The sequence below is a fragment of the Eschrichtius robustus genome, chromosome 14, assembly GCF_028021215.1.
Source record: "Eschrichtius robustus isolate mEscRob2 chromosome 14, mEscRob2.pri, whole genome shotgun sequence".
Taxonomy (NCBI): Eukaryota; Metazoa; Chordata; class Mammalia; order Artiodactyla; family Eschrichtiidae; genus Eschrichtius; species Eschrichtius robustus.
This window is the reverse complement of record NC_090837.1, coordinates 28,819,725-28,845,447: the sequence shown is the minus strand read 5'-3', so window position 1 is coordinate 28,845,447 and position 25,723 is coordinate 28,819,725. Positions and strand designations below refer to the sequence as shown.

The window sequence follows — 25,723 nt, the reverse complement described above, 5'->3', positions numbered from 1 at the left end:
ATCATAGTGGGTAGGGACTGTTCGCTTTCTGAGGGGAGCCACCTTATTTATTGTTGCTTCACACAACCAAACAGTGTCTTTCACTGTTTGTTTTTGATAATGATTGTTGCATGAATGATCTTTGCTTAATATCTGGATTTTCTTGGATTTGATTCTTTCTAAGTGGAGATAACCCTTAAAGAGATGGTATACATTTTGATGTGGTATATATATGTTTGTAAGTGAATGAGTAACTTAGTAACTACAAGACTAGATGTGAGGCGGCTACTTGGAAGACTTGTGTAGGAATTTATTTTATTTTTAAAAAATATTTATTTATTTATATATTTAGCTGCACCGGATCTTAGTTGCAGCATGCGGGATCTAGTTCCCTGACCAGGGATCGAACCCGGGCCCCCTGCATTGGGAGTGCAGAGTCTTAGCCACTGGACCACCAGGGAAGTCCCCTGTGTAGGAGTTTAAAGATTGATGGACAGATAGGCACAGTTTCTGTTCTTAGGGAGAAATCTTTTTAGTGGAAGAAGACAGACAAATACAAAAACAGACAGTGATCAGTGCTGGCAGAAATTAAAATGACTATGGACTCTGGGGTACATTTGACTTCATGATAAGGGATCAACTGTCTTAGAAGGTGAGCTTTGAATTGAGGTGAATGTCAGGAAGGAGCTAGCTGTGCAGACATCTGGAAGAGTATTCTAGGCCCCGAGGCGGGGATGGGCTTGAGTATTATAGGAACAGAAAAGCCGTTATGTGGTGAGTGAGGCTGGGGTGTGCAGATGAGGTGGCTCACTGAAGTTTTCAGGAAGAGTATGGTACCTGGCTTATGGTTTACGATCCCTTTGATTGCCATGTGGAGAATTAATTGTAGAGTGACAAGAATTGGACTGTGAAGACTGATTAGGAGGTTTTTCAGTAGGGTAGGATGGTAGTAGAGTCAGAAAGATGTAGAATGACTCAGGGATTGTTTTAGACAAGGCCTGTTTTGCCCTCAGGAATAGGCTCCACTAGATGTGTTTTGATTGGCAACAGTGTTTTTACTGTGTTTAAATGGGTTCAGGTGGAGTCTGTATTTTCCTGTTGTCTGGCGGCGCGTGTTCCTGAACTCAGATGAGATTTGTCTGTATAAGATGTGCACTGCGTGACGGAGCTAAGGTCAGGATCCTGGGTGTCCCTAACATGGAAGGAGAGGCTGTCAGGTGAGATGCTTGGCTGTGAAGAGAAGGTGAGAAGGTGGTGCAGAGGTGCAAAGGAAGGATGGGGACAGGTTTTCCACCTGCGTCCTGGTGTGGGAGAGTTTGAAAGTGTTTGTAGAAATCGAGAAGAGGAAATGTAGATAGTTAGACATGTTGAAGAGAGGAAAACACTGGGGTGTGGTCTGAGAGGAGGGTGCTTACGTGATAGCTGGTGATAAGTTTGCTGGATTTGACCCAGTTTGAAAATCTTCATTCATTCAGCAAATTTATTGAGGGTCTGCTTTGTGCAGGGCACTGCTCTAGATAGGAATTCACTGGTAAAACAGGTCAAGTCCCTGCCCTCATGGCACTTACATTCTAACGTGGGGTGGGGAATAGTTAAACTGGTGAACTATATAGCACTATAGAAAAAAGGAAGCAGGGCAAGGAGATTGGCATGCCGAGCCTGACTGTACACGCTGGTGGGAAAGTGGACGTTTACACAAAGACCTGAAAGAATTGAAGGCGCAGGAGCCTCCGTGGGTTCCAGGGATGGCAGCGAGGTCAGGGTGGCTGGGGTGGAGGGAGCGAGGGAGAGGAGCAGGAGGTCCCAGGTCAGAGTTACTCAGTCCCCCGTTGCCAGCAAGACTGACTTTCTCAGTGAGATGGGAAGCCAGTGGAGGGTTCTGAGATAAGCAGTGAGTGTTTGGCTTGTTTGACTGGGTAACCTGAGTGTGTGGAGGGTAGTCTGGGGAGGAAGATAGAGGCTCTTGCAGGGAGTGTCCCGGTCGGAGAGGGTGTGGCTTGACCATGAGGGTAGCAACCAGGAGTCGTGAGAAATGGCAGGTTCTGGTTATATGGTTGTGGTGTAGCCATTGGGATTTGCTGAGGGATTGCACACTGACGGTTTGGTCTGAGCAACTAGAGAATGGACTTGTCGTTTTCTCTGTGGGGAAGATTGAAGAGCAGGCTTTTCTTGAGGGGGTTGCAATGAGATGGAATCAAGATTGATGTTTTAGGTGCTTGTTAGATACCTAAGTGAAAATGTCAGGTAGGTAGTTGAACATCTGAGGTTCAGGGGAGAGACCCAGGCTGGAGATACAAGTTTCATATGGGATTTAAAACTTTCAAACTGAGGGCACTCATCCAGAGAGGCTGCGTAGATGGAGGAGACCCAGGAGCCAGCCCTGGAGCCCTCACTGTGTGGAGGTCCGGGAGAGAAGGAGGAGGAAGAGCCGACAGCGGTGCTTTGGAAACCAGGTGAAGAAAGTATTTCTGTGAGGAAGGAGTGTGAATTCGATTCTGTTAGGTCCAAGACAAGGAGGACTGAAAACTGACCATGGGGTTATGGGTTTGGCAGCAGGGAGATCAGTGGTGATGTTGACAAGCCCTGGTGGGGCGGTGGGACGGAAGCCAGCTGGGAGTGGGCTTGGATGAGGGGTGGAGCTGGGTGGCCGGTAGTGACTCGTATTGGAGGTCTGGGTGGTAGAGGGAGTGCGGATGGAGGTGGTGGTAGCTGTGGGGGGATAGCAGGGCTGAGGTTGAGGAAGGCTTCTTGTGCTCATGGGGAGGACTGCCCCGAGAGATGCAACAGTGTCGAGGAGGAGAGGCAGGTGTTGGAGTGGGAGGGCTGGGCTTCTGCCAGGAGTGTGGATCCTTCATCTGTGATTAGGTAAGTTTAGTAGGTTTCTAGTGGTCTTAAGGCTTTTCCTAACTTTGTAGAGTAAATTAGTCCATTATATCTAAACTCACACGTCAGTGATTTGCCACCGACCCCAGCACAGTCCTGCATTGTCGTCCGTCTCATCAGTAGTGGCAGCTCTTAGAATATCCGTCCAGGCGCTAAGCCCTCTCCCTTCCTCTCCTTTCAGCTGATGGGATCAGGCCAGACTTCCTAATACACCATTTAAGGCTTGTAGGATCTGGCTCCGTGTTTTTACTCACCCGTTGCCCGAATATGGTGGAGCACCTACTATGGCCACCACACCCCAGCACTTAGAGCAGAGTTTGGAGTCATACCTGGGCACGAATCTTACTAATTGCACAACCTTGTGTCAGTTTAGCTAGTTTAGTCTCTGAGTTTGTTTCTTCTTTTGTAAAATGAGGATAAGTGAGTTAAGGTAGTAGGTATGCAATAAATTTTAATTATCTTCCACCATTGCTTATGTTTGTCACCTTTAAAAGCCCTCTTATCTCATACTTTGCCTGAAAAGTCCTGCTCATTCTTCAGGGTATAGGGCCAATATCCTCTCATTTCTTGAGTCTTTCCTGATTTAATTATTTTCTTCACTGAATTCCACACAGCCCTTACATGATAAGCACTCTGAAATATTTTTAAAACTGAGTAACGTCTCCTGAGTTCTGAGATCAGGGTCCATCGAACGAGTGGCCAGCATGCACTGTAGGTTCTCTATCAGTAGTACAGACTGTACCAGTGTTTTCCAGACTTAGCCTTTGTGTGCCACTTTTACCATTTTTGCCTTGTCCATGTGCCAAATATACTTTATTTTTATCTTTATTTATTTATTTATTTATGGCTGCGTTGGGTCTTCTTTGCTACGTGTGGGCTTTCTCTAGTTGTGCGAGCGGGGGCTACTCTTCATTGTGATGGCTTCTCTCCTTGTGGAGCACTGGCTCTAGGTGCGTGGGATTCAGTAGTTGTGGCATGCAGGCTCAGTAGTTGTGGCGCACGGGCTTAGTTGCTCCATGGCATGTGGAATCTTCCCAGACCAGGATCGAACCCTTGTCTCCTGCGTTGGCAGGCGGATTCTTAACCACTGTGCCACCAGGGAAGTCCCCAAATATACTTAATGTAACTTAAATTTTTTCTTTGAACAGACTCACTTTTTTTTTGGTGTTGTTGGCTGCACCGCGCAGCTTGTGAGATCTTAGTTCCCTGACCAGGGATTGAACCTGGGCCCTCGGCAGTGAAACCACCGAGTCCTAACCACTGGACCTCCAGGGAATGCCCTAGACTCACTTTATTTATTTGTTTGTTTGAATTTTTTGGCTGCATCAGGTCTTCGTTGCTGCGTGCGGGCTTTCTCTAGTTTTGGCGAGCAGGGGCTACTCTTTGTTGTGGTTCAGGGCTTCTCATTTCGGTGGCTTCTCTTGTTGTGTAGCACGGGCTCTAGGCACGCGGCTTCAGTAGTTGCAGCACTCGGGCTCAGTAGTTGTGGCACGCGGGCTTAGTTGCTTCAAGGCATGTGGGATCTTCCCGGGCCAGAGATTGAACTCATGTCCCCTGCATTGGCAGCCGGATTCTTAACCACTGCGCCATCAGGAAAGTCCCTAGACTCACTTTTTAAACCATTTACTCATCCTTAATCTTTGAAATCAGGGACTAGATTTTGCTAGTTCTATTTATTCTATTCCCTGTTAGAATGTGTGCCCAGCTTGTATGACGTCCAGAAATTGTCTGTATATGCCATTAGTATTGTGCCTTCTTTGATTCTTTATTCGATAAATTTAAAATCCAAGAGTAAATTAAACTGTTGTGTTTCATTATTATGTTAATTATAAGAAGATAGTTTGATGTTTATATTCTCGACTATAGTGTCCCCTCTTAGAGCTGTTTCAAAAAGAGGATTTTATCAGTTTTCTAAGATTTATGGGACTTGTACTCTTAATCGTTTGAAAAAGTTTTATGACAATATATGATTTATAAGAATACTTTTATTGTTGCAGTGAGATGGAAGATTTTCGAGGTATAGCTGATGAGTCATTTCCAAGCTTTTTAACCAATTCATTACTTGGTGGTAATAGTGAGATTTTGGAAAATGTCACTCTTTCTTCAAATCTTGGCTTGCCTGTTGCTGTTTCAACGCTTGCTAGAAATAGATCCAGCACTGATAACAGGTAAGAATTGTTTGAACAGATGATTTTTTTAGATTCTTAAAGCCTACTATATACTGATACTTCTGTGAAATTTTTCAGCCAAGCTTGAGCTTTAGCTTTATCTGAGGGAGATGACCATTTATGTAAAATCAACATAGAAGATAAAACCATCTCTTACCTGTTCCATCGCCTTATCAGTGGTGGGTGTGTAGGTTTGGGATTGAACGCCAGTGACCTTTTGGCCTACCAATGGTCTTTCTGTCCGTGGTATATTGACTTTGTATTAGTTCAGCCTCCTGGTGGCTGGTGATTTGAGCTGCACCCCCAAATGTGATGTGTATAGTTCACTCATCTTGTGTAACGTGTGAGGTTTACCTATGCCTGAATAGCTAACCACTCTCCCGTCCTCCTAGCCTAAACATTCTGTATGGAGCACCATCTTTACCTTTGGAATGAAGGGGCTGGATTAACTCTTTAAAAACTTTTAGCTTTAAGATTTCCACGACTCTCTTGTTTAATACACACATTCTGCTGCTGCACAGGTTTTCAGTGCTTTGCACGTAAGGTGATGGTTTTGAACATTGGGGACCCTATTTGTTTTTACCCCCTGGTGGTTGGTTTTTCAGTCATACAGTCCTATGTCATGGTGAATTTTAAATGTGTATAATTTAGTTATTAACAATTAAAACAAAATTTTTGTGTGTAGGAATTCTGATGTCCAGGCATCTTATTTAGTGGAAGGGAAGTATTCAATTCCATCAGAGTCGTCTCCCAGTAGCCAGAGTGAAGCTGAACCAAGAGAGAGGTTACAGCTTGTCTTCCCGGATGATGAGTGAGTTCTTACTTCATCTTGCTTTCACTGTGTTAAGAGCGAGTCTCATGTAGTCTTGTGGAAAATGAACACGTGATTGTGTCTCTGATCGTTTATAAGAATTTTAACAGTTTTCTTTGTATGATATTAATCGCAAACATTTTTAGTCTTTCAAAATCTTTTTCTGATTCCAAGAGTAATACATGCTCATTGAAAAAATTATAAAATATAGGCAATTATAAGGCAGACAACAAAGACCTGTCATCCCAGTAACTGCAGAAGAGACGTTGATTATCTTTTTATTTAGTCTGCTAGACTGTTTTCTATGCACATGTACATGTACATATGTATTAATTTTTTTAACAATAATAGGATTAAACTGTACATACTGTTTATAACTTTTAAAAATTAATGATTGTGTCGTCTTCCCATTACAATTAATGTAAGTATGTATCATAATGTTAATGGCTGCACCATGTTAGACACTTAGATGATTGGAATTTTACTATTATAAATTTAGTGAACTTCTTTATTTATACATACGTTTTGCATCTAGTAGGTTATTTTATTCAGATAAAATCCTAGGATCAAAATAGCTGAGTTAAGAATATTTAATTTTAAAGACCACTGCGGATTACCACATTGCTCTTTGGAAGATTTGTACCAGTTTGCATTCCCGTTAGAAGATGTGCATGAGAATGCCTGCTTCTCTGAGCCCTCCCTGACGTTTGGTGGTGTTATTTTTGATCCTCAATTTTAAATTAATTAATTAATTTATTTATTTCTTCCTTTTCTTTCTTTCTTCCTTTCTTCCTTTCTTCCTCCCTCCCTCCCTTCCTCCCTCTCTCCTCCCTCCCTCCCTCCCTCCCTCTCTCCCTCCCTCTCTCCCTCCCTTCCTTCGTTGGGTTCTTGTTGCTGGACTTTCTTTAGTTTCAGCGAGTGGGGGCTACTCTTCGTTGTGGTGCGCGGGCTTCTTATTGCAGTGGCTTCTCTTGTTGCGGAGCATGGGCTCTAGGTCGCGGACTTCAGTAGTTGTGGCACGCAGGCTCTGTAGTTGTAGCTCGCGGGCTCTAAAGCACAGACTCAGTAGTTGTGGCACATGGGCTTAGTTGCTCTGCGGCATGTGGGATCTTCCCCAACCAGGGCTCAAACCCATGTCTCTTGCATTAACAGGCAGATTCTTAACCACTATGCCACCAGGGAAGCCCCTGATTCTCAATTTTAGAAGTAAAAAAATTTATACACATGCCTAAGTGAATAGAAGAAAGTCTGGAAGGCTTTACATCAAAATGTAAATGGTGGTTATGTCTTGATGGCGGTATTACAGGCAGTCTTAAAGTATTCTGTTTGAATTCATAATCGAGTATTTATGGGATTGAACATACTTTAATGTTTATTCATTACTTATATTTTTGTTGTGAATTGCCTGTTGATGACGTTTAGATATAAGCACTTTCTATATGTTAAAGTTGTTAACTCTGTATATTCATTTTCTCAACGTGTGTTTTTTTATTTTCGTTTTATTTATTTATTTATTTTTAACATCTTTATTGGAGTATAATTGCTTTACAGTGTTGTGTTAGTTTCTGCTGTATAACAGAATGAATCAGCTATATGCATATGTATATCCCCTCCCTCTTGCATCTCCCTCCCACCCTCCTTATCCCACCCCTCTAGGTGGTAGCAAAGTACCAAGCTGATCTTCCTGTGCCATGCAGCTGCTTCCTACTAGCTATCTATTTTACATTTGGTAGTGTATGTATGTCAGTGCTACTCTCTCACTTCGTCCCAGCTTACCCTTCCCTCTCCCTGTGTCCTCAAGTCCAGTCTCTACATCTGTGTCTTTATTCCTGTCCTGCCCCTAGGTTCATTAGAACTGTTTTTTTTTTTTAGATTCTGTATGTATGTGTTAGCATATGGTATTTGTTTTTCTCTTTCTGACTTACTTCACTCTGTATGACAGACTCTAGGTCCATCCACCTCACTACAAATAACTCAATTTCGTTTCTTTTTATGGCTGAGTAATATTCCATTGTATATATGTGCCACATCTTCTTTATCCATTCGTCTGCGATGGACACTTAGGTTGCTTCCATGTCCTGGCTATTGTAAATAGAGCTGCAGTGAACATTGTGGTACATGACTCTTTTTGAATTATGGTTTTCTCAGGGTATATGCCCAGTAATGGGATTTCTGGGTCATATGGTAGTTCTTTTTTTTTTTTGTTACCTTAAACAATGCATTTTATTTATTATTATTTTATTTATTAATTTATTTATTTTTGGCTGCGTTGGGTCTTCATTGCTGCATGCAGGCTTTCTCTAGTTGCGGCAGCGGGGGCTACTCCTCGTTGTGGTGCGCAGCCTTCTCATTGCGGTGGCGTCTCTTGTTGCGGAGCACGGGCTCTAGGCATGCAGGCTTCAGTAGTTGTGGCACACGGGCTCTAGAGCACAGGCTCATTAGCTGTGGCACACGGTCTTAGTTGCTCCACGGCATGTAGGATCTTCCTGGACCAGGGCTCGAACCTGTGTCCCCTGCATTGGCAGGCGGATTCTTAACCACTGCGCCACCAGGGAAGTTCCCATATGGTAGTTCTATTTTTAGTTTTTTAAGGAACCTCCATACTGTTCTCCATAATGGCTGTATCAATTTACATTCCCACCGACAGTGCAAGAGGGTTCCCTTTTCTCCACACCCTCTCCAGCATTTATTGTTTGAAGATTTTTTGATGATGGCTGTTCTGACTGGTGTGAGGTAGTACCTCACTGTAGTTTTGATTTGCATTTCTCTAGTGATTAGTGATGTTGAGCATCCTTTCATGTGTTTGTTGGCAGTCTGTGTATCTTCATTGGAGAAATGTCTATTTAGGTCTTCTGTCCATTTTTGGATTGGGTTGTTAGTTTTTTTGATATTAAGCTGCATGAGCTGCTTGTATATTTTGGAGATTAATCTTTTGTCAGTTGCTTCGTTTGCCAGTATTTTCTACCATTCTGAGGGTTGTCTTTTTGTCTTGCTTATGGTCTCCTTTGCTGTACAAAAGCTTTTAAGTTTCATTAGGTCCCATTTGTTTATTTTTGTTTTTATTTCCATTACTCTAGGAGGTGGGTCAAAAAGGATCTTGCTGTGATTTATGTCATAGAGTGTTCTGTCTATGTTTTCCTCTAACAGTTTTATAGTGTCTGGCCTTACATTTAGGTCTTTAATCCATTTGGAGTTTATTTTTGTGTATGGTGTTAGGGAATGTTCTAATTTCGTTCTTTTACATGTAGCTGTCCAGTTTTCCCAGCACCACTTATTGAAGAGGCTGTCTTTCCTCCATTGTATATTCTTGCCTCCTTTATCAAAAATAAGGTGACCATAGGTGTGTGGGTTTATCTCTGGGCTTTCTATCCTGTTCCATTGATCTTTATTTCTGTTTTTGTGCCAGTACCATACTGTCTTGATTACTGTAGCTTTGTAGTATAGTCTGAAGTCAGGGAGCCTGAGTCCTCCAGCTCCGTTTTTCTTTCTCAAGATTGTTTTGGCTACTCGGGGTCTTTGTGTTTCCATGCAAATTGTGAAATTTTTTGTTCTAGTTCTGTGAAAAATGCCATTGGTGGTTTGATAGGGATTGCATTGAATCTGTAGATTGTTTTGGGTAGTATAGTCCTTTTCACAATGTTGATTCTTCCAATCCAAGGACATAGTATAACTCTCCATCTGATTGTATCATCTTTAATTTCTTTCATCAGCGTCTTTTAGCTTACTGCATACAGGTCTTTTGTCTCCTTAGGTAGGTCTATTCCTAGGTATTTTATTCTTTTTGTTGCAACGGTAAATGGGAGTGTTTCCTTAATTTCACTTTCAGATTTTTCATCATTAGTGTACAGGAATGCAGGAGATTTCTGTGCATTAATTTTGTATCCTGCTACTCTACCAAATTAATTGATTAGTAGTTTTCTGGTAGCATCTTTAGGGTTCTTTGTGTATAGTATTATGTCATCTGCAGTGACAGTTTTACTTCTTCTTTTCCGATTGTATTCCTTGTTTTTCTTTTTCTTCTCTGATTGCTGTAGGTAAAACTTCCAAAACTATGTTCAGTAACAGTGGTGAGAGTGGGCAACCTTGTCTTGTTCCTGATCTTAGAGGAAATGGTTTCAGTTTTTCACCATTGAGAATGATGTTGGCTGTGGGTTTGTCATATATGACCCTTATTGTGTTGAGGTAGGTTCCCTCTGTGCCTACTTTCTGGAGAGTTTTTATCATAAATGGGTATTGAATTTTGTCACAAGCTTTTTCTCATCTATTGAGATCATCATATGGTTTTTATCCTTCAATTTGTTAATATGGTGTATCGCATTGATTGATTTGCATATATTGAAGAATCCTTGCATTCCTGGGATAAACCCCACTTGATCATGGTGTATGATCCTTTTAATGTGCTGTTGGATTCTGTTTGCTAGTATTTTGTTCAGGACTTTTGCATCTATGTTCATCAGTGATATTGGCCTGTAGTTTTCTTTTTTTGTGAGATCTTCATCTGGTTTTGGTATCAGGGTGATGGTGGCCTCGTATAATGAGTTTGGGAGTGTTCCTCCCTCTGCTGTATTTTGGAAGAGTTTGGGATGGATAGGTGTTAGCTTTTCTCTAAAAGTTTGATAGAATTCGCCTGTGAAGCCATCTGGTCCTGGGCTTTTGTTTGTGAGAAGATTTTAAATCACAGTTTCAATTTCAGTCAACATGTGTTTTTGACTGAGTGCCTGCTGTGTGCCAGCTACCTCTCCAAGGGCTTGGGAAGTAGCAGTGGACAAAACAGACATTACACAAAAAGACTCCAAAATACACCAGTTTTACAGTATATTAGAAGGGAAAAAGTGCTAGGAAAAAACAGAACATGATAAGGAGGGATGTTAGGAGGGCTGAAAGGTGTTGTCATTGTTGAGTCTCCTTGAGGAGGTGTGAGTTCAGAGCAGAGACTTGAAGGAGAGAGTCAGCCCCGTTGGCCTCAGGAGGAGGAGCCTTTCAGGGGGAGGGTGCAGCTGTGGGAGGGCACTGAGTGAGAGCATCCCTGGTGTGTCCATGAGCAGGAAGGAGGCGGCATGGGGTGGGCAAAGCTTCTGACTCCAGGTGAGGTGGGAAACCCACCAAGGGTTCCATCTCAACTCTGATTTGATTAGCCTCCTCTGGCTACCAGTGGAGAATAGACTGCTGGGAAGCAAGACCGTAAGCATGATGACCACTCAGGAAGGCAGGTTCTCAAGGGGCCAGTAGGTGGAGGAGAGGAGGGGAGAGGAGAGGAGAGGAGAGGAGTGGAGGAACAGAGATCAGAGGTGGGGAGCACACAGCCTGGCGGGCAGGCTGGGGTCTTCGGTAAGTGCCAGGTGTTCAGTGTGGTGTTCTGGGCCGCTCCACTCTGCACAGGCGTTTCTTAGGCCTTATCTGGAGAGGAGCCTTCTTCCTGGGTGCACAGGGTCATGTTGGCACTGCTGATGTACGTGGGTGGGTTGGGGAGCAGAAGTGGAGGGCTGTCTGGGACAGTTGCCTGAAAGACTTTAAGATTTAATTTGAAAAATTTTGATGGGCCAGTAAAAACAATGATAGCTGTAGGTTTGAGGAAGTTGAGTTTTGAGGGGGAGTTATGGTGGTGGTTAATTTAGAGTGCCCTCAACTGTCTCTGTTGTCCTAAAGTTTTAATGGTCACACTACATGTCTTTCAGGGGGTGGGGAGTGGCAGGGGGAGGTTTAAGATATGAAAGTTAACTAAATGTCCTGACTTCTTTATTTCATTTTACCATCTTGCTTCCCCCACCATCACCCCTTTTCTTAGAAATATGTTATATAGGGACCTTTATTGTCTTTTTGTTTCCTCATATTCTTATTTTATTTATTTATTTGTGATATAATTGACATGTAACATATTAGTTTTAGGTGTACAGCTTGATTTGATGTTGGTATACATCTGGGAAATGTCACCACCATATGTCTCGTTAACATGTCACCTTACGGAGTTACAAAAAAATTTTTTTTCTTGTGAGGAGAGCTTTTAAGATCTACTCTCTTAGCAACTTTCAAATATACAATACAGTATTATTAACTACAGTCACCATGCTGTACATTACATCCCTCAGGACTTATTTTATAACTGGAAGTTTATACCTTTTGTCCCCCTTCACCCATTTCTCCCCCCACCCCAGCCTCTGGGAACCACCAGTTTGCTCTTTGTATCTATGAGCTTGGTTTTGTTGTTTGTGTGTTTTTAGATTCCATTTATAAACAAAATCGTACAGTATCTGTCTTTCTCTGTCTGACTTCACTAAGCTTAATGCTCTCTAGATTCATCTGTTGTGAATGACAAGGTTTCATTTTTTTTATGGCCGAGTGCTATTCCTGTGTGTGTGTGTGTGTGTGTGTGTGTACACACACACACACACACACACACACACTACATTTTCTTCGTTCATCCATTGATGGGCACTTAGGTTGCTTCCATATCTTGGCAATTGTAAATAGTGCTCCAGTGAACATAGAGGTGCATATATCTTTTCCAGTTAGTGTTTTCATTTTTGGATAAATACCCAGGAGCAGAATTGCTGTATCATATAGTAGTTCTATTTTTAATTTTTTGAGGAACCTTCCTGCTGTTTTCTACAGCGGCTGCACCAGTTTACATTCCCACAACAGTGTAGGAGGGTTCCCTTTTCTCCACATCCTCATCAACACTTGCTGTTTGTTGTCTTTTTGATGACAGCCATTCTGACAGGTGTGAGGTGATACCTCATTGTGGTTTTATTTATTTATTTATTTATTTTTAATTATTTATTTATTGGCTGCGTTGGGTCTTCTTTGCTGTGCACAGGCTTTTTCTCTAGTTGCGGCGAGCAGGGGCTACTCTTCGTTGTGGTGCGCGGGCTTCTTATTTTGGTGGCTTCTTTTGTTGCAGAGCACGGGCTCTAGAGCGCAGGCTCAGTAGTTGTGGCTCACGGGCTTAGTTGCTCCGCAGCATGTGGGATCTTCCCAGACCAGGGCTTGAACCCGTGTCCCCTGCATTGGCAGGCAGATTCTTAACCAGTGTGCCACCAGGGGAGTCCCTCATTATGGTTTTGCTTTGCATTTCCCTGGTGATTAGCGATGTTGACCATCTTTTCATGTACCTGTTGGCCAGCTCTATGTCTTTGGAAAAATGTCTATCCATGTCTTTAGCCCATTTTTTAATCAGGTTGTTTGTGTTTTTGCTATTGAGTTGTATGAGTTCTTTGTATATTTTGGGAGTTAGCCCCTTATTAGGTATATGACTGACAAATATCTTCTCCCATTCAGTAGGCTGCCTTTTCATCCTGTGGTTTCCTTTGCTGTGTACCACCCCCCCCCCACCTCTTTTTCTGTTTTCTCTACCACATGACTTTGTATCCCTTTATAGCCTTTCCACCCGCCCCTGGCTTTTGTTTTTTGTTTTTTGTTTTTAATTTATTTATTTTATTTTTGGCTGTGTTGGGTCTTCAGTTGCTTTGCGTGGGCTTCCTCTAGTTACGGCGAGCAGGGGCTACTCTTCATTGCGGTGCGTGGGCTTCTCATTGTGATGGCTTTTCTTATTGCAGAGCACGGGCTGTAGGCATGCGGGCTCAGTAGTTGTGGCTCGCAGGCGCTATAGCACAGGCTCAGTAGTTGTGGCACACGGGTTCAGTAGTTGTGGCTCACGCGCTCTAGAGCACAGGCTCAGTAGTTGTGGCACACGGGCTTAGTTATTGTGCGGCATGTGGGATCTTCCCGGACCCGGGCTTGAACCCGTGTCCCCTGCATTGGCAAGCAGATACTTAACCACTGCGCCACCAGGGAAGTCCCCCCTGCCTTCTGTTTTACTTAGTTCTGTTTGATTGGGGTGAAGCTTTCCTATACCTGCCTGCAAATGCACCTTTGGATTAAGTGATTTGCTCTCTGTGTATTACAGCCGCAATAAAGAGGTGGAGAAACTGGGAGGAAAGTTAGAGTTTGCCTCAGGGGCAGAGGGTTAGGACTTGGAGTCTGTGAAAGAGCCATTTTCATTTCATTCATCCTGGCCAGATTTAAGTCTGGCCCTAGGTTTGTCACATGATGAATTTGTTGCATTTAGCAGCTTTTCCCTGAAGTTCCATCTGCTGGTGAAATGGCTGTGGTGAGCGGGGACAGACCCAAGAGCTTTTGCAGTAGGTTGGGTGGAAAGTTGCCTTTAAGGAAGAACCTTTCCATCCATGGAAACAACAGAGACAAATGGAAAATGATGATAGAACAGTGGCAGGGGCTAAAGTACAGCTTCAAAGCGTTTGTAGGTCTGAGCAGTAGCTATTTGGCAAATATACAGTATCCTTTAAGTCTGTCTTGTTTTTTGAAAAGCTGAGCTTTTCTCTAGATGTGGTAGATTCACAGATACTTGGGAAAGAAGAAAACTCTGCCTCTTATCATTTGAGAGGCAGAGTAGCAATATATTTGACTTTGGTAGATGTACATCACTGGACCCAAAATGATGGTATCGTCCCCAGGACGTCTGGCTGGTCCCAGAAATGTTTCTTTTCACTGTATCCATTTTTTCTTTTTAAGAAATAACTGATTAATGGATGTTTTATAGATACACCTAAGATAACTAATATTTCATTATTATTCTGTTCCCTAATTTAAAAGTTCTATCTCTAAGAAAAAGAATCAGACAGAAGGTCGACATTTGTCAGGTGCTGTCCTCAAAGAGTCAGCTTTTCAAAGTGATAGAGAAAGAACGGAAGAGGAGCACGTTAGAGCTGCAAAACCCCTTCAGAGCCAAGATCCTTCTGATGGGATTTCACCGCTGGAGCAGGAGCGAGGTACTGAACTATTAGAAATCATTCCTTAATGTATATATTTTAATTTCCTTTTTAAAAATCTTTTTTTAATTGAAGTATAGTTGATGTACAAAATTACAGAAGTTACAGGTGTGTAGTATGGTGATTCACAATTTTTAAAGGTTATACTCCATTTATTATAAAATATTATAAAGTATTGGCTATATTCCCCATGTTGTACAATATATTTTTGTAGCTTATTTTATACCTAATAGTTTGTTCCTCTTAATCCCCTACTCCTGTAATGCCTCTCCCCCTCCTCTCTCCCCACTGGTAACCACTATTTTGTTCTCTGTGTCTGTGAGTCTGCTTCTTTTTTGTTATATTCATTATTTGTTGTATTTTTTAGATTCCACATATAAGTTATATCATACAGTTTTAATCTCCTTTCTTATTGTTTTGTCTTTGGACCAGTGTTTATCTTAAACTATGATACTATAAACTGAAAATGCTTTGGTTTGGCACTTTCCTATTAATACCATGTTTATAATACTTTTATAGGAAAGGATCTCTTAATCAATCTCTTAATTATCCATACTGATTAAGCTGAAACCTCCTTTCCTGCGGAAACCATGCTGTCTGATGCTCACAGCACACTTTGTGTTCAAGACAGGGAGGCTGTTTCTAATACACCTGTCACATTTCCCCTGCCAATTAATTTGTATTCTTGTCAGCAGTCATTTTTGTTCCTAAGTTAAAATTTTTAGGGGATGTTTGTATTTCTCTTGATGAAAAATGTCGTTAATGTATGAAAGTAGACTAGATTAACTCCTCACACAAGAAATGAAAGAAAGACAAATTGGGCTTATTCAAAATTGAAAACTTCTGTGCTTCAAAAGACACTTTTGAGACAGTGAAAAGACAACCCAAAGTTGGGAGAATATGTTTAGAAATCATGTATCATATGTATATGATCAGGGACCAGCATCCAGAATATGTAGAGAAGTGTTATAGCTCAATAAAAAGACAAATAACCCAGTACTGTAAATGTCAGAGGCTTTTCAGTAGACATTTCTATAAAGAAGTTGTACAGATGGCCAGTAGACACATGAGAAGATGCTCAACAGCTGTAATCATCAGGGAAATTCAAAACCAGGAGAGATCAATTCACACCCGCTGGAATTACTAGAATCAAGAAGATGGGAAATAGCAAGTATTGGTTGGAAACTGCGACACTCACCCATTGCTCGTTGGGATGTAAAATGGTGCTGCTGCTGTGGAAGATAGTTTGATGGTTCCTCAAAACATTAAACGTAGCATTGCCCTATGACCCAGCAAGTCCAGTCCTAGGCATACACTTAAGAGAAATGAAAATGTGTGTCAACACTGAAACTTGTGTACATGAATGTTCATAGCAGCATTAGTCAGAGTAGCCAGAAAGTGGAGACAACTCAGATCGCCATCAGCTGATGTATGGATAAATAAAATGCAGTATGTCCATACAGTGGAGTGTTGTTCAGCCATAAAAAGGAGTGAAGTACTGATACGTGTTGTAATAGGATGACCCTTGAAAGCATGCTGAGTGAAAGAAGACAGACTCAGAAGGCCACATGCTGCGACTCCATTTATCCGAAGGTGAATCTGTAGGTAGAGAACAGGCAAGTCCACTGAGACAAAGTAGATTAGTGGTGCTAGGGCCTGGGGGGCAGGGAGAATGGGGAGTGACTGTTTATGGGTACAGGATTTCTTTCTGGTATGATGAAAATATTGTGGAATTAGTGATAATGGTTGAACAACTTTGTAAATATACTAAAAACCACTGAATTGTATACTTCAAAAGGGTGATTTTATGGTAAGTTTTATATCAGTTAAAAAAAAAACCTCCCCATATACCTCTCTCACAGTTTCAGTTAGTATAAGATTTTGCCACACTTGCTTAATCTCTTCTGTTTTTCTATTACCTTTTTTCTTGATATTAAAAAATTCCAGAGATCATTTTATTCCTACATATTTTAGCTTGCATCTCTAAAAATACGGGCATTTTCCTACATAACCATAGTGATGTTAATACTGTTAACCAACATAATTCTGTAATTATCGTATAGTACTCTGGTCCATATTCAGTTTACTAATTATCTTGGTTGGTTTGCTTGGATTGGGGTCCAAGGAAGGGTTCCATTGTGTTTTGCTCCATCTGTCATCATGTCTCTTAGGTCTGTCGTTCTGGAGCTGTCCTGCTGTTTGGCATTGTCTGTTTGATCACTCGTGGTGTCATTTTTCTTCTCTCTTCCCCACATCCTCTGTAAAGCAGAAGTTAGCTTTAAAGCCTTGTTAGATTCCTATTCAGGTGTTTTTGGCGTATGTATAATTTTTTAAGCTTCCCCACCCTAACAGGTTTTTAATTTAACTGACCACTGATGGGCTCCTATACCATCATTTAAAAGTGCTCTATTCTATTTAAAGGGAAAAAAATGTATAGTTCATCAGTTTGCTATTTTTGAGTGTTATTGGGTATTTAGTTGATAAAATATTAATAATTTGGTCTTAGTTTTTGTTTTTGTTTACTTTAACAGACTTGCCTATTGATTTTTGTTCACGATCCTGGATGAATAAGGAGAACAAGGTGATCTTTTATATGTTATCAGTTTCGAGTATTATTAGGAGAGTGAGAGTACCTATTTCACAAATATGAATGCTAAGTAGTATTAATATTAGCTAGAAGTCTTCTACTTGTAAATAGCAGAAATCCACCTTACTGCTACAAGTAACCGGGAAGCTGACAGTAGGGCTGGTCTGGGGCTTCCTGTGTCTCCAGAGCTGTCTGCACCTCTGCTCTGCTTCACTCCACGCTGGCTCCTCTGGAACGTTGGTTCCGTGGGGTGAGGGTGTCTCTTTGTTTCGTGTATTGCATCCTGAGTGTCTAGCACATAGCTGGCACTTGATAATCTGTTGAATGATAGGGAAGCTGAATTCATTTGTAGGCAACCCAAGTGTTCATGATCAAAAAACAAGAACATGATCTTTCTTTTAGGGTAAATTAAAAAAAAAAACACACACAATTCTAATGAGCTCACTTGGGTTCGTCCTCCCCTCTGTAAATCACTGTGCCAAGGGGTGAGTTGGGATAAAACTCTGATTTATGAGGCTGGACCTTAGGTCCACTTCTGTGTGTGTGTGTGCACGCACGTGTGTGTGTGTGCATGTGCATCAGTGCATATATGTGCACAGATAGAGGGATGTGACTGAAACCAACCCCCACCCCCCGGACCACATGAAGTGAAAAGAGACGGGCTCCTCAGAGGACAGGCACTGAGCAGATAAGCAGTTTGTGTTTAACATAAACCGTCTCATATTTATGAGAGTTGTTTATAAAGTATGAACCAAGTATTGATACTTTTAAAACTTACAAAAAGGAAATACAATTTTTATTTTATTTTACTTTCATAAGAATTTTTAACATTATTTTTGTAAAATGATTAAAAGAGGTCTAAAGTAAGAGTTGTTTCCGTGTGCCAGGGGTTGGCACACTGTAGCTCATTGCCCACATCCAACCTGCTGCCTGTTTTTGTAAAAGTTTTATCGGAAAGTAGCCATGTCCATTTGTTTCTGTACTGTTTATGGCTGCTTTTGTGCCACAACAGCTGAGTTGAGAAGTTGTGACAGTTGTGACATGGCTAGCAGACCCGTGTTTACTATGAAGTAGATGAAATGTTTACTATCTGGCCCTTTGCAGAGAACGTTTGTTGACCCGTGCTCTGTACACTTGCTCCCTCTACGTAACCACTAGTAACTTACATATGTGAGTGATGCTTTTTAGAGGAACTTCAGGTGTAGCCAAACTGAAATTCAATCAGAAGGCTTGATTTCTTGAACACTGAGAAAAATAGTTTCTAAGAGAGAGATCATAACTTTTCCTGTGATAGGTAATTTTATTTCCTTAGGATGGTTGAAGAATTAACTTCCTAGAAGTATTAGAAATCACTGATAACAAAGAGAAGGACCATAAAACTAGAAAGCAGGAAGACAAGTATAGACACATGAGATACTTGATACAAAAGGTGAAGAAGTAAGAGCAGGGGGAAAATAAATACACTAGAAAACGTAGACCAGTGGGACCACCACTGCATTGGCCTTGGGTTTAGCGTGAGCTGTCCTGGCAGCCAGGGCAGCGAAGGTCTCATTGTCCAAACTGAGTGCATAACTCAGCACTGTGCTCTACAAGTGTGTAAATGGGTTGAGAGCCCGTGTTTTTTCCCAAAATGTTAGCGTGCATTTTGCAGTCTAATTCTTGAGATGGTATTATTTGATATATATTTAATATGGTGAAATAAGATTGACACTTGAGGAGCTTCACATTTTATTCTGGGCCTTGAAGTGTCCTAGCAAACTGCCATGTGCCTTGTGGCCCCTAGTTGGAGCAGGGACGTCCACTGTCCAGGGTGGGCTGCAGAGACCAGCTTTGCTGTTACCTGCACCTCCTGTCCAGGCCTCGAGCTGCCCCAGTTCATTTGTGTGTTAGTACACAAACTATATTACCAGGTCCTTTGAGCGTGTGCACACAGTGTGAAACCTTGAACTTTAAGGATGTCTCATTGGGTGGGTCAGGGGAGGGGGGTGGCATGGGGGCAGGAAGAAAGTTATTAATACATGTAAAACAGCCCTTCATTGCCTGAACTGTGAACCACAGACCTTGAGCACATTGATGGGCCTTTCTGCAGCCTGTGCTGTGGTCTTCACAGTAGTGAGTGTGCTGCTTTCATTACAGTTTTATTTTTTATAGGTTGTTGTTCCTGATGCTGGAAAACATTTTGAAGAGAGGAATCCAAACAATGACTTAAGCCATACTAGTTTCCTAGAAAATGAGAAACTGATGTCACCTGCCAGCTGGGAAGATTCTTCTGGTAGCATCACAAAACTCAACTGGTGTTTTCCTTGTCCTGACCTTGCCACTCCATGTATCTCTGCTGCTTTGTTGCCGTAGTTATTATGCACCTTTTTGTTTCTCTGCCTTCTCCTTTACCTCTTACTTACGAGCACTCAAGTGGCCACTTGTGTTAAGTGATGGGATTTTAAACTTATTTCTCTATAGCAATCCTGATAGGATTATGCTTATCCCTCAGTTGAATATCATTAAGGTATAAAGTATAAAGAACTGTGTTAAGAAATTAGGGGACAATGAAATATTTAGCCCCTGCTCTCTGAAAGGACTGCATGTGGCAAGAGAGATGTATAGTTGACCTCCGATTGTGTGAAGTGTATCTCAACGGTACAAGTTGTGTGGGAGTCATAGGAGGGTGACAAGTTAATTCTGACTGAGGAAGGTATCTGTGAGGCTTTATTGAAAGAGGATGCGATTCTTCCTCCTTGAAAAGGAGGCCTGTGATAGGCCCTAATGTAGATACCAGAAGAGAAGTACATTCAAAAAGCAGGAACAGCTTCAGCAAAGGCACTAAGGTAGGGGCATATAGACCATGTTTGGAGAATAGCCAGTGCTTTTGTGTGGCAGGTTTATAGCACCTGTCGGACTATGAATTGGGGAATAAACCCAGAAAATAGGCAGAGACCAAACTATCCATGGCTTTGAAGGCCAGGCTGGTGAGCCAAGTGGGATAGATAGAAGCTATAAAATCAGGGCAGGTTTTGCTGCTAGTTTTTAGGTATTTTTAGATTATGGAATTGTTGATGAGGAATTGTTGACCTGAATTTATGCAGATCCTTGTTTTAGTAGGCTAGATTCTCAGAGGTGATTGGAAAATTATCCTCTTGAAAAGGCTTACAATACCATTATAAGTGACTGAGTGTTCTAGTTTTATCCTCCCTTGCCCGGCTGGGTGTTAGAACAATGAAAAGCACTGCCATTATTGTTTTATTTGTCTATTTGCAACTTTTTGGTTTTAGTGGAGGTGGAAAAAATTTTTATCGTATCTGTGAGTATTCAGCTTTGTTATATCTTTTTTTTGTTTCTTCATTTTCAAGATCAGATACTGTTTGAGGTTTCATTTTACAATTAATCATTAATTTACCTGAAATTTGGTTTTACTTCTATGGCAGGCTTATTTTTTCTTTTTTGACAGTTACTCACTTGCCACAGTACTTTCTGAATAATCTGCCCTTTTCCATTGCCACACTTACTATATCCTAACTTTTGATGTATGCCAGGATTTGCTTCTGTGCTGTCTTCTCAATGAAGGTTAAATATTGAGTTTATATTAGAATGCTCATGATGACTTATAGACTGAAATTACAGTGGTTTTTTTCACGTCAAATGTTAACACAAAGTCACATAGACTATTGACCCATAAGTTTTATCAACCTTTTTGATTATATATTATTTACAGTTCAGTCGCTACTTTAAAGCCTGTCCTGTTTTCTCCTCCATTTTACCAATTAGATGATGATATCGATGATGAAGAGTTTTATGATGATCATTTGGAGGCTTATTTTGAGCAACTGGCAATTCCAGGAATGATGTATGAAGGCCTAGAAGGACAGGAATCTCCAGAAAATTATTTTAAGTTACCTGCAAGTGATCCTAGTCAGGTATATTCCAAACTTTACGGTTTTTCAGAAATTTGACATTAGAAAATCATTACTGGACTCAGTGGATATTAATAAAACTTAAGATTTTGGTTTTCTTTGGACTCTGTTTTCCCCAGACACAAACTGATGAGAAATACCTTTCCTGCTGCTGCTTACCTTTCCCTCTCCTATAGAAAAATTAAAAGAATGGTGCACTGAACATCTGTATACCCTTGTCCAGATCAGCCAGTTGTGAACATTTTTTTGCCATCTTTGTGTTTTCTTTGTCCCTCCATAAGTACTTTTTTGCTGAGTCATTTAAAAGTAAGTTGCAGGGCTTCCCTGGTGGCGCAGTGGTTGGGAGTCCTCCTGCCAATGCAGGGGACATGGGTTCGAGCCCTGGTCCAGGAAGATCCCACATGCCGCGGAGCAACTGGGCCCGTGTGCCACAGCTGCTGAGCCTGCGCCCTGGAGCCCGCGTGCCACAACGGCTGAAACCCGCGCGCCTGGAGCGCGTGCTCCACAACGGGAGAGGGCACCGCGGTGAGAAGCCTGCGCGCCGCGGCGGGAAGTGGCCCCCGCTTGCCGCGGCTGGGGAAAGCCCACACACAGCAACAAGGACCCAACACAGCCAAAACTAAATAAATAAAATAAATTTATTTTTTAAAAAAAGTAAGTTGCAGATATTATGACATTTCACCCTAAAACATCAGCATTTACCTCCTGTGAATAAGGACTTTTTCCTACATAATCACAATTCTCTTATCTAACTTTGATATTGTGATTTAAATTAATATACAGTCCATATTCAAATTTATCCACTTGTCTCCAAATGTCCTTTACTTTTGTTGTTTTTGATCCAGGCTTTAATCAGGGATTACACTTGTATTTGGTTGCCATGACTTGGAGTTCTTTCATGTCATTAAACTTTTTGTAAACTCTAGGCCTGTTGTTTTGTAAAATGACCCATATGGTAGATATAGCTGACTGCTTTCCTCCTCCTGATTAGATTGAACATTTTCCCCTTGAACAGATTGACTCTAAACATAAGCATTGTTGTATACTCTGTGTCCCATTGGGAGGCCTGTCAGCCCACTTGTCTCCTGTTGGTGATGCTGTTTGACCATCTTGATGAACATGGTGTTGGCCAGATGCCTCCTTGTCCCCCTTTGTTATCAGGAGGTAGTCTGTGGGGTTTCAGGTACTTTCATTGCCTCCTTCTGAAACCCCACCTCCTAAGAGACCTTTGGATTGCTTTTATTTTTTCCCTCCTCCTCACATTTCCTAACTCTCAAGTTTTGCTGAGTTACACTGTCCAAGTGTAGACAGAGACCTATTTTTATTTTTTTAAATTTATTTATTTGGCTGTGCCGGGTCTTTATTGTTGCTGCGTGTGGGATCTTCCTTGCAGCATGTGGGATCTCTGGTTGTGGCACTTGGGATCTTTAGTTGCAGCATGTGAACTCTTAGTTGCAGCATGTGGGATGTAGTTCTCTGACCAGGGATTGGACCTGGGCCCCCTGCATCGGGAGCACGGAGTCTTAGCCACTGGACCACCAGGGAAGTCCCAACAGAGACCTATTTTGTGTTTAGGTTTCAAAACTATCAGAGCAGCTGTATTCCCCCAACCCCCCCCCCCCCCTTTTTTTTGGACAAACCCTTGTGACTTTCAATAGCAGCAAGGGGGCTGCTCTGCTCCGTAGGAAACCCTTGCCTGGAGTTGGTCGCCTACCAGTGGCTTCACTCCAGGTTTCCTCCGCCCCCACCTGGGAGGGTTATCACGTGGCCACGGTCAGCCACAGTCCCACAGGTGGTAGCTTCACCCCGTTGGCCCGCAGAGCACATGGATTTTCTAACCGCATTCTTTATTCAGTGTTTTCAGGTGCTTTGCAGAGGAGAGAGCTGGTTTCCTACGTTCTGGTTCTTTTTAGTCTTTGTTAGTATCCTATGTGAAAGATAGTTGTCTAATTTTAAATGTCAGTTCTTTGTCTCCTTTGTCTTTTTTTTATTGGGATATTCATATTTTTACTCTTGTTTTTATAAGCTTTCTGTGTTAAGGAGATATTTTGATCCTTATGCACTTTATTTTTTTATTTTGTTTTTTGGCTCGGACAGCAGACATGTATCTCCTCACAGTTCTGGAGGCTGGGAGTCCGGATCCAGGTGTGGGCAGGGCTGGTTCCTCCTGAGGCTTCTCTCGGCCTGGAGACGGCAGCTTCTCCCTGCATCCTCACAGGGTCTCCCTTTGCTGGTCCTCATGTATTTCAGGCTTTAGTGTTTTTGTTAGTTTCCTAGGCCTGCCAGAACAAATTACCAGAATTTTGCTAGCTTAAAACAACAGAAATTTATTTTCTCACAATTCTTGAGGTCAGAGTCTGAAAACAAGGTGTTGAAAGGGCTAAGCTCCCACCAGAGGCTCCTTCCTGCCTCTTGCAGCCTCTGGGGCTCTGGTGTTCCTTAGTTCAGGGCAGCGTCACTCCAGTATCCGCCTCCATCTTCATGTGGCCTGTCCCTCTCTCTCTGTGTTCCTCTGAAGTCTTCCTCATGGAGTTTAAGGCCTGCCCCAAATCCAAGATGATCTCAAGATCTTTAACTTAATTGCATCTGCAAAGACCCTGTTTCTGAATAAGGTCAAAATTTGCAGGTATCACCTGGGGATAAGACTTGGACACATCTTTTTTGGGAGATTCAATTTAACCCACAGAAGTTTTATACTACGAAGATATTATTCACTGAAGAATATAAAACTATCCATCTGTATTTCCTCCTAGTACTTTTACATCTAAATCTTTAAGTCATCTGGAGTTTATTTTGAGATAAGGTAGAGATTGTTTATTTTTTGTATAACGTTGTTGCAAAATCACCCGGTTAATAAATGGTGGCACTGGCATTTAAATGTATGATCTTATTTCAAAGTCTGTGTCTTGTCTTTTATATATAACTACCTCCTTTTAGTATCCTAACTTTGAAAAGCCTTGCCTATGAGGCTGTTTTTGTTGTTATACATCTTATAGCAGAAAAGACTGCTGTTTTAAGGCTTCCTTGGCACTTGAGATAGTGGTGGCTGAGTGTCTGAGAAGAGGGTTGTGGGCATGCGAGTCCCTTTCAGCAGTTGTTATTTTAGGAAAGAGTGAGCAGTGCCCTTTGGGAAGGTATGTTGGAGAGCGTGGTTTTGAGGCACTGGCTTAATCTGCCGTGTTTGAAGCAGTTGTTCTTGAACTCCTCAGGGTCGTTTGTAGTATTTGCTGTTTTACTCCTATTAAAAGTTATTAAGGGACTTACCTGGTGGTCCAGTGGTTACAACTTCATGCTCCCAATGCAGGGGGCCCGGGTACGATCCCCGGTCAGGGAACTAAGATCCCACATACCACAGCTAAGCCCGCGTGCCGCAACTAGAGAAACCTATGCACCGCAACGAACAGCCTGCGCAGCCAAAAATGAATGAATGAATAAATAAATAAAATAAAATAACTTAAAGTTATTAATATTTGTGTTTTCAGGGTCTGTTAATATTAATTTTATGAGTCTGGTCACACTGATGGGTTTCCCATCCTTTTAGAGACTTTCAGTGATAATTACAGAAGTTAAACTGACATTTCTAACATCCTGTGCTGTAGTGAGCATATTGGCCCCACTTTTGGTATCTGAATCTGTTGGTGTGTGTTTGCCATGACCACATTTTGAATTTTGGTTTTGGTAAGTTTCTTACGATTGGTTCACATATAGTCTGGAAGAATATTGTGTAGTCTGTTCCTTTCTAGAATAAATATTTTATGTCAACTGTATAACTTTTTTGGTTTTTTTGGAAGGAGTTTTGAAAAACAAAACTTATTTCTGGTCTGTTATTTAATTTTTAAAGGAAAGCGGAAGAGAAGAAGGTCTGGTGAAGACTCTGAGGGCTGCTAATGCGAAACTTAACCCTGTTTACTTTCACGACACAAATGCCAGTAAAGGTGATTTTGGCTTGATAGACCCTTTAAAGCTGGATGCAGGATCTCCTCATCAAAATAAGCATTTGGCATCAGACTCAGAAACAGTTTTGCCTGTGGATAGATTTTTAGACACTGAGATGCCTCAAGTGTCCATTCAAAAAAATGTGGATGTAGCATCTTTGAAGTCTGTTAGTGACAATGCATTTAATTCCGCTGATGCTCTGTGGTCACCCACTAGTGAAAAGCGAACGTGTGAATGTTATGAGTCCGTTGGAAAGAGCAAGGACCGTAAGTGGGCCTTTTTTTTTTTAAATAAAAGTAAGAAATATGTAAAATGCTTATACACATTTTGAATAGGATATATTTCCAAGTGAAACTTCCCTAATCTTTCATATTAAAATATTTAAGTGTTCTGTGGATTAAAAAATGGTGTCTTTATTCACAGATCTGGTGGAAATGTGCCTCCTAAGTATTAGTCATCTTTTCCTTCCTCCCTCTCCTCCATGATGGACTTTTACTGTGATTAAGGCTGGATTTTCCACTATCAGAGAGATACTTTTCTTTTGGGGAAATGGATTTTCCTTTAACTAGTTTTGGGCAGATTTCAGTTTGTTGATAACTAAGATAAGTCAACTAAATAAAATTATTTAAGAATATTGTATCATTTTATTTGTTGCATGTGTCATT

The 25,723-nt window shown here is 41.6% G+C and overlaps 1 protein-coding gene across 6 annotated transcripts in view; it reads left to right on the top strand.

The window, feature by feature from the left end:
• The window catches only part of CEP192 (centrosomal protein 192), a 94,101-nt gene that overhangs the window by 1,071 nt on the left and 67,307 nt on the right, over window positions 1–25,723 (top strand). For 4 of the 6 annotated variants that reach the window (XM_068563744.1, XM_068563748.1, XM_068563745.1 and 1 more), the window contains 7 exons: window positions 4,860–5,030; window positions 5,716–5,841; window positions 14,452–14,627; window positions 17,159–17,208; window positions 19,366–19,486; window positions 20,977–21,125; window positions 24,964–25,324. In XM_068563744.1, coding sequence (XP_068419845.1) covers window positions 4,860–5,030; window positions 5,716–5,841; window positions 14,452–14,627; window positions 17,159–17,208; window positions 19,366–19,486; window positions 20,977–21,125; window positions 24,964–25,324 — 1,154 coding nt within the window. The remainder of the gene's footprint in view (window positions 1–4,859; window positions 5,031–5,715; window positions 5,842–14,451; window positions 14,628–17,158; window positions 17,209–19,365; window positions 19,487–20,976; window positions 21,126–24,963; window positions 25,325–25,723) is intronic. The other 2 variants (XM_068563746.1, XM_068563747.1) reach the window with 2 other exon arrangements.